The following is a 14,635-nucleotide window of genomic DNA, read 5'->3' as shown; positions in this document are numbered from 1 at the left end:
AACACGCCTTTATTGCTTTTAAGTTTATTGCACAAAAGCAGATTCATCCTTCCTCAGACGGTTATGGAAGGAATAAACTTTACGAGCAGAAATCCCCAAGAAATTTAACGCTGTACCAGCATCAGATTATGATAATGAACGCTATCGAAAGCCGGCTTAGGTTTGCGACTCGTCGGGGTCGCTTCGCTTTCTACCACGTTATGTGATTCACTCGGATTTCTAGGATTATCTGTATATTCAAGTGTAGTTCCATCATATTACTCGTATTGTCTAATGCACTTAGGGTTGCCCGTGCTTTCACTATGACTTTATCGGCGCCATTTTTGCTAGCGAATGCGTAAGCTTTCTCGCAGTAAATCTCGCCCGCACCAATATCAAGTCAGTATTAATTGTATATCGCTGAGAGTAAGTGTTCGCAGTCGCTAGCATAAACTGCTGCGGTAAACTTGTGGCAAGAGTACAGAGGTGGGGGCGGAGAACGAATATCGGACATATTTTCAAAACTTGTTGCACATTCTTGGATTCGGGTTCTTCTTCTTCTTCGCGTTGTCCCGGCACGTTGCCACGGCTCATGCGAGCCTGGGGTTTGCTTGACTACTTTACTAATCACCAGAATTGGTTTAGGCACTAGTTTTTACGGAAGCGACTGCCATCTGAGCTTCCGACCCAGAGGGTAAACTAGGCCTTATTAGGATTAGTCCGGTTTCCTCACGATGTTCTCCTTCACCGATACTAACTGGTAAATATCAAGTTATATTTCGTACATAAGTTTCAAAAACTCATTGGTAGGAACAAGCCGGGGTATGCAACCCGCGACCTCCAGATTGAAAGTCACACGCTCTTACCGCTAGGCCACCACATTCTTGGATTTGTATTGCAAACGAAAAAAAATTCATTTCAGTCTGAGTGACTTTATGAGGCGCATTTTACTGGGAGATTTTCGTCACTGATTAATTCGTCACAAATTGTAAAAATGTAGGGGAACTTCCAGATGAATCTTACATTCTGACAACCCTACCTCGGATACCTAGGATTATCTGCACATTCAAAAGTACAATAATCAGGTATTAAGCTTTCTAGAAATCGCAATGAAATACAATATTTTGTTTTACAGAATATCTACAAAGTTAAAATACCTAGAATAAAAACTGAACTTGATGTGCATCAAAGGAAATTCATTTCACACGAAATAAGAAGAAGATATTGCTTATAAAATGTGATAATTAGGTATTCGTAAAGTTATTGTTACTGGTATTGGTACCTACTGTAAAATAATATTATAGCATTTAACACAACTATAGCGTAGATAGTGACCCTGCCTACAAAGCTGGAGATCCCGAGTTAAAGGAATTTATTTATTTTATTTTTATCTGCATACTATTGACATTGTCTTTACATGTAAGTTTTTTCAAAAAGAGCATATCTCGCAATCCTATTCTAGTCGCGGTTTGATACGAGCAGTAATCATATCACAATTTGGTTAACTTAGTTTACCGTAATGGACCGTCGTCAGCATTCCGTGAGCGTCAAAATTAAATTAAATTAATGAACTTTATTTGCATCCGTTTTACCAACTAAGCCTATGAGCATTTTCCACGACACCTTATTAAACTTAACAATATTAATATTTATATAAACTTAACAATATTAATATTTATTATAAGTAAAGTAAAAGGGTTTTGAATTAAATAGGCCATCGTGCATCGGCCATGATTATAACTGATTTTGATGATTGCAATCAAATAGCTGATTCGGAGGCCGTTTCAAATATAAACATTAATTTTGATCTTATTCTGTTATCATTCGCCCCTGACTCGTACTATATTGGCGCGAGCAAGATGTGCTGTGCAGCAGGTGAATATTAATTCAATTAAGTATATCAATAGCCGAACTTCGAATGTCGCTACTGATATATTATTGGAAATTTGATTTTAAAAGTCATTCTGTGAGCTAAAATATTTTGATACATGTAATTTGTTCTCGATAATAGCTTTGTTTGTATATGATAACGAGAAACCTTTTGTGTTTCTTTAGCAGTAACAGTCCTAACCCATAACGAAATACGTGATATTCCTTAAAAAAGTGTTAACCAGTAATAACAACAGCCCCTGAGTCTCCAGCCCTTGTAGTTTTTATTTATAATGAAATTTTGTAAAAGACCTCTAAGTAACAAAATATTCCTAAAATTTGTCTCATCATCGCGATTGCCTCAGCTCACCATTCTAAACTCGCTACATTAACATATCATAATATTCAAGGCTCATCGCATTAATAACATTGTAAAATGTCCCTAATTTGGTCCAAAATTCGAAGAATAATTTAAATTTTAAAATGATTATATTTCGATAAGTATGTATGTTTATATAAAGGGGACGTCCATTAATTACGCGAGTGCTTGAAGGGGGAGGGGGTCAAGCCGAATTTCACTCGCGGTCGAGACAAATCTCACGATCTCTCCCTCGCGTAATTAATCTTCGGTGGTATGCCGATTAATTGTGGACTATCACTACTATTATGTAGCATTTAAATGAGCTAGTGATATAGTTTTCATGTACGTAAACAAAGTGATGGAGCACAATTACCCAGGTCTGCAAAGTAAGCACTTTTTACGGTACCGTAAAACTACCCAACTATAGTCCAATACTGCAACTATGGTCCACAAGTTCAAAAGGAAATTAAGTATCTATACCAATGTTCCTTTTGGTTTACTCCTAGTTTTACCTTCCATTTATAAACATACTTTGCCTTAGAACTACAAAAATTTAGTACAATACACACCTGAACGAGAAAAATTGAGTTTATTTCTGGACCATAGATGGGAGCTTTGGACTATAGTTGGGTAGTTTTACGGTACCTACTTTTTAAAAGTAGAAATAAGAAACGCCTACTCATTTTAAAAGGGAATGTTATAGCGACCCTTATTACGACCGCGTATGCGTAAACATTGTATTAAGAGAAGAGTCTTATTAACAAAACGTTCATATATATATTACACTTACCTGAACACTGTTCTATGTAACATACAAAGTTGTATGTGTTTTTGATATACATGCCTACTAAATAACCACAAATTTTAACCAAACGTGTTCTAGACTTTACAAGAATTTTTAAATTCAAATAGAAAAGTGTAAAATTTGGTCCCAACTTACAGTAATTCCTAGAATACTTGTTGCATACCATTTATTTTATTTAACTCAATTAATCATTACAATATGTAGTTTTTACCAAAACTGCGTAACAAAACACATTCACGAATGTTTAGTGTCAGTATCAAGTCAGTATAATAACAAATCGACCCAATTTATTTATAGGCCAAGCAAATTAGATCCAAAAAAAGCGTTATGAGGTATTAATTCCCAGCAAGCTGGAAATCGTCATATCACCTCCTGGGATTGCGCAAACTCAGATAACACGAATTTAGCCCCAAATGATTAAAACGATTCCCAGCTTGCTCGAAAAAGTCTAATTTGATTGGCCTATTTGATTATCCGCTAACAAATATTTTGCGTACTGTGAAGGTTGGCAACCTTGGGAAGGTTGGAAACCTTCACAGTCTCTTGATAGATAACTAGCAACGTTTATTTGAATTCAGAACTATCGCCCTGCTGAAGGAATAAAGATCTGCAAGCGATTTCATTCTGAAAGTAGCAAGGCTCTTTGGTAGCAAGCATCTGAGTTACTCGAGAGTTGTATTGTGGTGTTTGAAGAAAAAATATATTATCATCAGAATCTACCTGGAGCGTTTACATTCCCCACCTCAGATAGACCGTACCCTTTTACAGTACCTATTAAACTAACCCAACCTAGCTGGATCTGTTTAGCTCAACTTAGTAGCTAGGTAGGTTGTCTGGTAGGGAATGCCTTAAGGTGTTAAGTCCACCGTTTGTTCTGTTTTTTGTAAATTTGTGCAATAAAGTTTAAATAAATAAATAAATTACGTGTCACACGTCGTCTTTATTATTAACGTAATAAAAATCGAATTTGAAGTTTACGTCTTCATTTTTATTTGATTCTAATTTCGCAGTATATTGCTATAAATAAATAAAAACTTTTATTAGGAATTCTAAGAAATCCAGGTCAGAAATTTAGCCTGCTTATAATAATATACAATATTAGAAGTTATTAGTTCACTTCTCCCAATAGTGAGCATTATTCATCTACTTGTAGGCAAAGTAGTCTCGACAGCAAACTTAAAAGTAAAAGTCCGGTGTTAAAAATAATAATACTCGACTATTTTCTTTTATGTATATTTGGCGCCTGTGATTCCTACTGCTGACTGTACTAAAAAAAAACAATGCATAATTAAACGGACATAAATCGTTTTAGCATAGGAACGCTTAAACTTTATTAATGCAGTTAGAAACGAATGTTATGTTATTTCAATTAAGTAGACTACGGAAGATTAAACTAACTTCAGTGAAGTGACTTAGCAAGTTTGAAAGTGGCAAGTTTACAAAGTTCAGTGACATTTATATGACTGAACTGCCAAACGTAAGAGCGTGTAAAGATTACATTTGGATGACGACTGCGGCAGCTTTACTGTTTAGGGGCCCACTGATTACCAGTTTCCCGGACGATAGGAGCCTGTCAGTAATTCACGATTGTCAGATTTTGTGAATAACCCTTTTCCAGGCATAGTACGATTTATCGACCACATACGCGCCATTAAACTTTCAACTTTAGCATTCCGATTTAAGGTTCAAATTAAATTACACTTTCAGGAAATGTTACTTGTCTTCAAATTAATCATCAAAGCTGGATTAATTGGAATATGTTTGGGAAAACCTTGTAGATTGGTGCGGCCTGGAAAAGGGATAACTGACGGGCAGATATCGTATCGTCGATACTTATTTAGGGACAATTTTACACAGATCGATCTAGTCCTAAACTAAGCAAATCTTGTATATACAAGATTTTAAAAAATAGTGGCGATCCGTTTAAGGGCTTATTTGGTATCGTACTCTAACTAGGAAAAAGCAGAAGAAAAATCTTTTGACGCGAAAAACATGTTTTTCTATGGGGCAGGTCGTTCAGGTCGACCAACCCTCCATACAAAGGCACATGTATGGAGGATATGTCTACATCATCATCATCCCAAGCAAACGAAGTCGCGGGCAGAAGGTAGTGGTATATTAAACACCCCTATAATGGAACAGGCACCAGTAATCGGATGGTATAGACAAAGCATGTAAAACAAGTACCTATTTACCAAGTTTTTAATCGTTGACAACATTTTACCATAAACAAGAGCCAAAGAGTTTAATTTTTCATTGATATTTGTTAGTTTGAAAATTAATGGCGCCGTACATCCCTTGACTGGAGCAAATAACATAGTTTTAATTGGTTAATAATATTGAAACCAATTGCAGTAACTTTCATTCAATACATAGAAAACATAAAGGACGAATTGAACATTCAACTTTTAAAGCATAAAGCGGTAGAAATTTTACAGATGTCGGTGAAATATCAAAAAATATCATGCCGCCGTTAACACACGTGTATAATTCGTGTCATCCACGATGACGCGCAGATTTGTCAAATCTAACCTTTAATAACATGAAAATACGAGTCAAGGTACGCGTCTTCGCTAATGACACGCCCTATAATTATGTAATGTTTTGACATTCTCCGGAATTAACTTTACCCCGCAACATAATTTAATTTCCTCAAGTTAAATCTCATAATCCTCCGTTTGCATGTGTGTGAAGATAAACTATTTAACTGGCTCCGTGCGTATATTGCAAATTCCAGAGCGCTCAATCCGATATTCCTCGTATTTAGGCTAGTCGATATGTGAAATTATTAAAAACAAATTCAAGATGTAGTGAATTATATTATCATTCGTACCTATGTAAGTATTTTACAAAGGCAGATCTACATAATTTCATACATCATTACATCATTTCGTATCTAGTTCCGTTATAAAGGTGCCCACTGATTACCAGTTCGTCGGACGATATCGGCCTGTCCGTTATTCGCGATTGTCAGCTTTTGCGAATAACTTTAGCAAGCACTTGTTTGAGTATATGTAAATTGTTTAACAAATATGACAATTATTGTAGTTTAGGAGTTCCTTTAGTTATATTCATATTATGTGGTGTTCAATGTTCATCAGCAAATTTAATTTATTAAACGTCACTTTTTGATAAAAATGTGTGTCTAAGATGTAGTTTGATAGTAAATTCAGATGACACAAATCTGACAGGGGACACCAGAAGCCCTCAGGAATTTGCATATACTTTGTAAAATTCGACCCATGCCGCCGTGACCCGGATTGCCGAGGGGGACAGGCACCTGCCACGATAGCAAATAGAAAACAGAACATAATAACTAGTGATCTCTAAATTGCATATGTTTTACAGGCACAATCCAGCAGTGTGCGTCGGCACAGGGTGCGCTTCCAGGAAACTTATCTCGGCGGCCCTAGCGTCACGTCCGACCCCGTGCCATGCTGGCGCGAGCACTCGGACGAGGACCGCAAAATCAAACCGTCGAGAAGCTGCGAGGTGTTCACATTGCAAACGCCAAGGGACTATTATTAAATGTGCCAATTTTACTAAAATTCTAAACAAGACTGAAAAAGTAGCCAACAACATGAACGGTGTGATAAAAAAACCCCGGGAAAAAAAAATCGTACACAGATAAGAAAGATATCTTAATTCAAAACGCAAAACTCTCTTGGGCACGGTTGCTTAAAGAAAATAAAAAATTGCGTAGTCCAATAAATATGTATTGAGTTAAAAACATCATGATTTTTTTAAAGGGGAATAAAGATTATTTTATTTTATCTTTACACATTTATGAAACTAATGGTAGTGATTTGAGTTAAGATATTAATTATTCGCCGCAATAACAAATCGTCTTAGCAAGAGATATTGCATCAGACCAAAAATATTACCCAATTCCAAAGAAGAAGCACCAACATTTTCCTTTGAGACTTTTAAGTTTTCAGGCAAGAGCTATTAATTCTTGGTTTGATGTTTTCAACCTATAGTCAAAAGCCTAACTTATTTCAAAGAAGAAGCACCAAAACTTAGCTTTGAAACTTTTAAGTTTTTAGACAAGAGCGATTAATTCTTGGTTTGATGTTTTCAACCACTAGGTTGTCATTATTACAGTTTTATGGTTGATTTGCTTTTCTCGGTGGCAAACAAGCAAACGGCCCGTAGCCTATGTACGCCTGCAACTCCAGAGAAGTTACATGCGCGTTGCCGAACCTAACCCCCCCCCCCCCATTGAGCTCAGGCAACCTTACTCACCGGCAGGAACACAACACTATGAGTAGGGTCTAGTGTTATTTGGCTGCTGTTTTCTGTCGGGTGGAGGTACTTCCCAAGTTGGGCTCTGCTCTAGATCTAGAATGACATCCGCTGTGCTGTGCCCTACCACACAAAGCGAGATGACATTCACAATGCCCATACCTCTCTTTTGGACGTAGTTTAAGGACGTACCCGGGTCCAAAATAGCCAATAATATATATAATAAAATAGCGAAATAGGCATCCCAATTTTTCTCGTTAATATACCTATTCTCTCCAAGTGACAACACACATTTTAATCGTGTACATATATAGAACTACTAGTACATTTCCATTATGTAGCAAGTGTCGGTGAACTAACACAAATGATAAAAGTTTTAGTTGAAGTGCCATCATCCTTTGCACTGGTATTGTATATAAGTAAATGTGCCCTGATTATTTTATATAAGAAACATTACTTATCTGAAATAAATTAGCAGTTACCAAATATTATTAACTGTGATACTTAACCTTAACAAATGTATGTTAAGCTAAGAACATTAATAATAAATGGATTGTTGACTTAAGTAAACGGAGTTGGCAGATTTTGTTACCTAAAGTGAATGTTATACAGAACAATTTTAACATTGATATATTATTTTTACCTGCCGTATTGTAATAATGTTATTTGTGTATTTCCGGATGTTATAACGTAACATTACTTAGTTAACCTTCCTATGATTATAGGTAATTTGTGGTCCTATGGTACTAGTTAATTTTATATATTTGTAATTAAGAATAACAACAATCCACTCAATTTAACTAATAAAACCAACTTAATTAATTAGTATATCAAGTACATTGTCCTATCAATATATCAATATGCCTACTATCAAGTAAAGGTGTAGGTGGATCGATCAACTTTTTTTCGTCATCTCGTGTCTCTCTATATAACGAAAGCTCTCTACATCAAAAACCGTCCGATCCCTTGAGAATCGATTTATAGAGTATACTACTAGCTATACTGCATATCGTTTTTTCTTCGTGACCCAGGAGACAGAAATTGACTCCCATACAAAAAGAGCGTGTCCCTATCGCGTATCGACTTAGGTTTTCCTTTCAGCGTAAAAAATATATTGCACCATATATAATATTAAAGCTTATATAAAAAGGTATTTACATCAAAGCGAGTTAAATACTAAAAGTCCGCTCACGTTAATATATTTATTTAGACATATGAAAAAAATAAAAATATTTAGGTAAATAAATATATTTGTTATTATGTCCCGAATGAACGACTTATTTTTAGGTCTCCTGACTTACCAAACATTACAATTGCTTAGAAAGCATGGGTACAACGCTATATCACTAACCAAATAGGCAGCTGATCTAAGTATCACGTGACAGTGTCCAGCATTGCGGTTACTTTCTTAGTCGCCAAGCATTTCATCTGGAATGTGAAAAGAAGTAGGATGTGTAGGATGTGTGTGTGTGTGTGTGTGTGTGTGTGTGTGTAGTCGGTCCGCTAACTTACCGTGATATATAAAACGAAATTTTAATCTTTTATATTATTTTGAAGCTAAATAGACTTATCCGGGGTCTAATATGTTATAGAAACTTAGTTTATTGAAATATTGTTGTGTATAATACAAAAATATATATTTCTTTGAAATGTCTGCTGGGTCATCACTAGCTTGTGTCACTTTTAAGGTGACCCCAAGAGACGTTAACAATGACTCAAGATACTTTTTTTCTATACATTTCAATTATGTTTCTCTTTTGTACTAAAATTATTCATTTTGTACCTATAGTATGTCCGTTTTAGTAAGATCAAGTACGCCATAGTAAACGTATGGTGAACTTGATCTTAGAAATCGGACAGCCCATAATCCAAAATAATATTAAACTGTAGCTATATCACTTTGCTGATGAGTGGAAAAGGACATGACATTTATTGGTTTCTGTCTTGACATTTTGAGATACTAATTTGACATGATTGCAGTGCACTCTTAACGTTAATAAAGACATAACTTATAGAAAAGTTTTGGCCCACTTACTCTGAGCTTAAAACGATTATGCGCTTATTATATTATGTTAAATGTTTTCTACAGGCACAAGGCCCAAAATCAGTGAAAATGTCTCTTGGCTAACTAAAAATTTAGTAGTCTGGGAAAACGACGATGACCCCAAAAATGTTATTAAAGTTTTGCATTTTTCTGAAGCAGAGGAATTAATAAATTGTGTTTTTTTTTTCTGATTATTTGATTGCATTGACGTAGGTATCATTAAGATAGAAGGAACAGGCATGAATATGTTTTTTAAGTAAGTAGACCCAGGAGATACTATAGATTGCTGTTATAGTAAATCGAAGAGGATCTTCTCTTTTTTACGTTACCATTTTCTTTAAGTAATAGACAATTTGTGTTCTGTTAAGTAATAGACAATTTTTTTTCCATTAAGTGATATTTTATTTGATAATAAATTAAATTGAATCACGGGTATAGCACAATCGAATTAAGACCAACCTCGAAATCTCTAGAACAGTCATGAAATTTGGTATGTATATAAATTAAAGTCACCTTTTTCATGCCCACACCATTTGACATTTGGGGACCTCGAGGAATCGCAGCCATCTTGGAAAATGTGTAGCATCCAGGAGAAATTCGCGTTTTACTCTAAATCTACATTCTTTATGAAAATATAGTGTAAGGCAACATTAAAGCTAATTAAATTCTACACAAAAATGTCCTGGATATCTTTGTGGAAAAAATACATCTTGTTATAGAAAATACTTGCTGAATCTAAGTTTATCGCTTATACACTTCCAGCGGCGGTATCATGGTCGCATTTTTATCACTTGTCATGTCATGCGTCACTTTCGCACTTACCTATTTGTAAGAACGTGACAGACATGATGACAGATGATAAAAAACCGAACATCTTAGCCCGGCAGGGGACATTCTCTTAATAGGAAACTAGGATGAAAAATGAATTCCACTTTCAACTATACATTTGTACGTCGTACATCCTGTAGCTTAGGATACTGAACGGATTTTTTTAAATGACTTATTGGTAGATTCCTCTTACCTTCGCAACTTGTTTACACTTGTTTTATTACAGAAAAATTAAACCCACCGTCTTGAGAGGACTCCGAATATTAAATCATATTTTTTCTTCTAGCGCCTAAACTATTTAGTGGATTTCAATAAAATAGACATCAGTAGAGCCATAATTAGTACACGAGTGCTACGTAATATAAAGTTACTAAAATTAACAGAAGAAAACTTTTTAGGGCTAAATAATGGGATTGCAAAAACAGATTTTAAGTCTTAAATGGGGTTCAAACAACAGTGACAGTAATCAATTTTCACACCTACAATTTCTGGGATCCCTATTTGCGTGTCTTAAAATTTGAGCTTCGGGGACCATGGGGATAAGACGGCATAGGAAAAAGTATGCGACTTATTTGTTTTGGGCATGAAAAAGGGGACTTTAATTTATATAAATTCAAACCAAACCAACCAAACCAAATTTCATGACTGTTCTAGAAATTTCGAGGTTAGTCTTAATCCAATTGTAGTAGTAAGCCACCGGACACGTTTTTAATCATCACAACATAATAAACAGCGAAAGTTGTCAAAGTAATGAAATTTATGTGCTGCTCGTATTCACATACAAAACTTTAATTATAGTTCTACGTGAAACATATAAAAACAAACACAAATTAAACTTTTTTTTTTATAAAAAATCTCTGTGACATAGAAAAGTTGATCGACCCGGGCCGCGTAGCCAACGTGCAAATCGCTTACACTCCGTAGCGATCGAATCGCAACTGTCACTGTCGCACTAATAAGGAAGAGTGATAGAGAGACACCAAGCGATTCGTTGTCGAAGTCACCTTGGCTAGGCCGGCAGGTACCTAAATTTAAACAGCATCAATCCCGATGCCGACACGCACGTTCTCTGAAACAACTTCGACTATCTCACTATAATATAGATAGACGACGCCCGAGACGAAAGTTTCGTCCCACTCCTGGCCCTAAAACAACATCAGGAGCCAACATGCCAATCATTAACGCTCCGTAGCGTAGCGTTGCCATCTCTCTTTATCACTCTTCCATATTAGTACGACAGTGACAGTTACGTTTTGTTCGCTATGGAGAGTTAACGCTTGCCACGTTGGCTACGCACCCTGGACGTGTTCTTTCATTACAGATGTCTAGAATGTATATTTATTTAAGTAAGTGAATACTTGCCTGTGTTGCAGTCCAATGAACCCGACACCCGAAACGTAGGTACAACTGAAATTACCCAACATTTATAACTTAATTCGGCCTCTCGACACCACAGACAGCCAAGAACGCAAAATGATGAACGGGGTTTCGGCTCTGAAAGGAAAGTAATGAATCTACACTAGTAGGGACCTACCTAAAACATTTGAGACCTCAATTTCATTGTATAAAATTTGTGGGATTTGCATAATCAAGTTGTCTAAGTAGTAAAACCAGAGAAGTGCGAGTCGGACTCGCCCACCGAAGGTTCCATACAAATTTGTAGGTACTAGAATTCTAATTACAAATGTATAGTTTTCAGTGCCCCTAGTGTAAATTTAGTCGATAGCGAAACGTGACGTACGCGTTTGCGTTAAGTCTCATTTTGTATGGGTTTTTGAACAGCGCGCCAAGCGGGACGTTTTGGAAAGTCAAAAATCTCATACAAAATGACACTTAACGCAAACGCGTACGTAACGTTTCGCTGTCGAAAATATTTACACTAGGGGTACAGATTTTTCCCTTTTTGATTCCGTTGAGATTTTCGAAATATACGTTTTTGGGACATAACGGCCGTATCCTTTTTTTACGTCAACTTCGAAGTTTGATTTTTTCACGGCTTCAACGGTAGACCTGAGTATATGGTTTTAATTTCAACTCGATACCTCCACGCGTTCCCGAGATAAAGGGTCTTGACAAACTGACAGACAGACGGACAGCAACAAAGTCGTACGGGAAACAACGGGTTCCTTTTGCGGTACGTTTTTCCTTTTGGGGTACGGAACCCTAAAAATTTTGAGGATATTACAAAACTTTTCTCGAATTCGAAAATGTTTACGAACTGCTTATTATATTTGCAATATCTTCTGTGACATGGCTACTTTGCCATCAGTATCTCTCCGGATTGACTTGACTCCGAGGCAGTAACCGGAATTACACAATAAAATAAAAGAAATATCTTAACAGCTATAAAAGAACATAATTTGTTATCATTGTGAAATAATCTGGTAATATTTGCTATTCTAATATCTAATAGATATATAAAGCAACAGTACATGGACCCATTATGCTATGTGTACGAGTATATAGGTATATGAAAGGAAAGAATTCTGAAGTCATTGTTTAAAATACCTAATTAGGTATATTAATGTATTTGTTAACCTGTAAATATAATGTAACATATTGTTGTTATTAACATATCAGTGTTAATTAAATGTTTATATGACAATAATGTTTTGTGTGTGTTTTACCCGATTTGATCTATGTTGTAATTTTTAATAAATACTATATTAGGTTTTGACTTAATAGTAAAAAGATTATTGTGATAAGTAATGTTACATTCAACTTGAAGCGTATTCTGATTGTAACAATAGGTTATGGACACATCCATTTGGATTGGTTATTGTCATGGACGCCGGCAGCGGGGTGCAAGGGGGTGCACTTGCACCCACCTGGCAGGAAAGAAAATATATTAAAAAATTGCAAGTTTTTTACGCGTTTGCTCTGCACCAGCTAAATAGAGCATCAATATAAGTCTGCAATGATTTTCATAGCACAACTCGGAACTATATAACACAAGAAAAATAAATGACTGCATCGATTCTTCTATTTCCATTTATTATGCACCTCCCTGAAAGTAATCCTGGCGGCTCCCATGGTTATTGTTGGTGACGAAAAGTTGCAGATTCTTGATATTGTCACGTCTGAAAATATCGATACGAAAAATGTGCCAAAAATATGTATACACTACAATAAATATAGTCACAGCAATAAAGTCATGTATACATACATAATTTTGGCACTTTTTAGGTATCGATATACAAAACATTACAGCATCAACATTTTTCGGAAAGTTACACGCTGTACTTAATTATTTTTAATTTTATCGGATTATATTTGAGGGGTGCTGTGGTCGTCGTCGCGCGCTTTCCCCTCTGTCGCCACACACAGTTAAGGCCGGCCCTGTAGGGCTAAGATGGTCGGCTCTTTATCATTTGTCACCATGCCTGTCACGTTCTAACAAGTATGCAAGAGCGACAGTGACGGGTATAGTAACATGTGATAAAAATGGAACCATGCTGCCATCGCTGGACAGTTAGAGATGACATGTCAGTGTCAAAAGTGACGTCTTTGGTTGAAGAACTTCTCTCTTGACATTGACAGCTGCCATAACAGCTACAACCTGTAGTATCTGTGTATATTTTTCTAAAACGTATAACCTGTTCGAGTTAGACCAAGCTAAGTTCGCAGTGATTTAAATAGCACAGACTGTAAAAGTGTTATTTTAACCGTCAAACTTCTATGAAATTATGACGTTTAAAATAACATTGTACATTATGTCTGTCTTTGCTGTCAAAATCGCTGCCAATTTAGCTTGGTCTAACTCTATCTCTGGCGCACAGATAATGAAAAATTCACATAGAAATTACAAGTTACAGGCCTTTATAAACAGCCGCCTGATACTTTTAACAAGATGACAAAGCATGAAATGCAATCGATTACTATCGATATTTGTACCCCACTTTATATTTTACAGATGCTGATTTTGATCTAACTATTTGTTAACGTTTCATCTTGTTTGGATTCGACCCAGACAATCGCTCACGCTGATTGGTCCCAGCTCCCGGTGCGCGCGTCGTTTATTGGTACGCGTAAGATGCACTATAAGGCGTTTAAACGCCGTATCGTAACAAGATCAAAACTATAACAATTTTTTATATTACAATCCGCCTTTCAATTAGAACTTAAAAATATATATAAATTGACTACAAAATGATGTACCAACAAACCTATGTTTACATATATATGTGTAGCAATCAATCGAAATCATTGCATTCCACTAAGTACAGTCGACGTCAAATATGTGCTTACACTTTTACACCTTAAGAGGAAAGGGGACGGCCGCTTTTCCATACAAAAGTAGTCCCCATTTTCCTACCTGGATATTGACATTATGTATATTTATTTACATAATTTGATGTAAGTTATGTAAGATTTTTGGTTATTGTAAAAATAAGAACAACAGATTTCATACAAATTTTCAAATGCTCCTAACTCTTATAATAATTAAAAATGCAACGTAGCATAGCTGTGGTTGATATACAACAAATTGTGTCAAAATATTTTC

The 14,635-nt window shown here is 35.8% G+C and overlaps 1 protein-coding gene across 1 annotated transcript in view; it reads left to right on the top strand.

Moving 5' to 3' along the window:
• LOC133527241 (adipokinetic hormone/corazonin-related peptide receptor variant I-like) overlaps positions 1-6,614 on the top strand; it is a 66,764-nt gene extending 60,150 nt beyond the window's left edge. Inside the window, exon 8 of the mRNA XM_061864154.1 lies at positions 6,363-6,614. Coding sequence (XP_061720138.1) covers positions 6,363-6,542 — 180 coding nt within the window. The 3' untranslated portion in view covers positions 6,543-6,614. The remainder of the gene's footprint in view (positions 1-6,362) is intronic.
• Positions 6,615-14,635: the final 8,021 nt, after the last annotated feature.

This window comes from Cydia pomonella, chromosome 17, assembly GCF_033807575.1.
Source record: "Cydia pomonella isolate Wapato2018A chromosome 17, ilCydPomo1, whole genome shotgun sequence".
Lineage (NCBI taxonomy): Eukaryota > Metazoa > Arthropoda > Insecta > Lepidoptera > Tortricidae > Cydia > Cydia pomonella.
The sequence above is the reverse complement of the archived record's forward strand: the minus strand, read 5'-3'. Positions and strand labels throughout refer to the sequence as shown.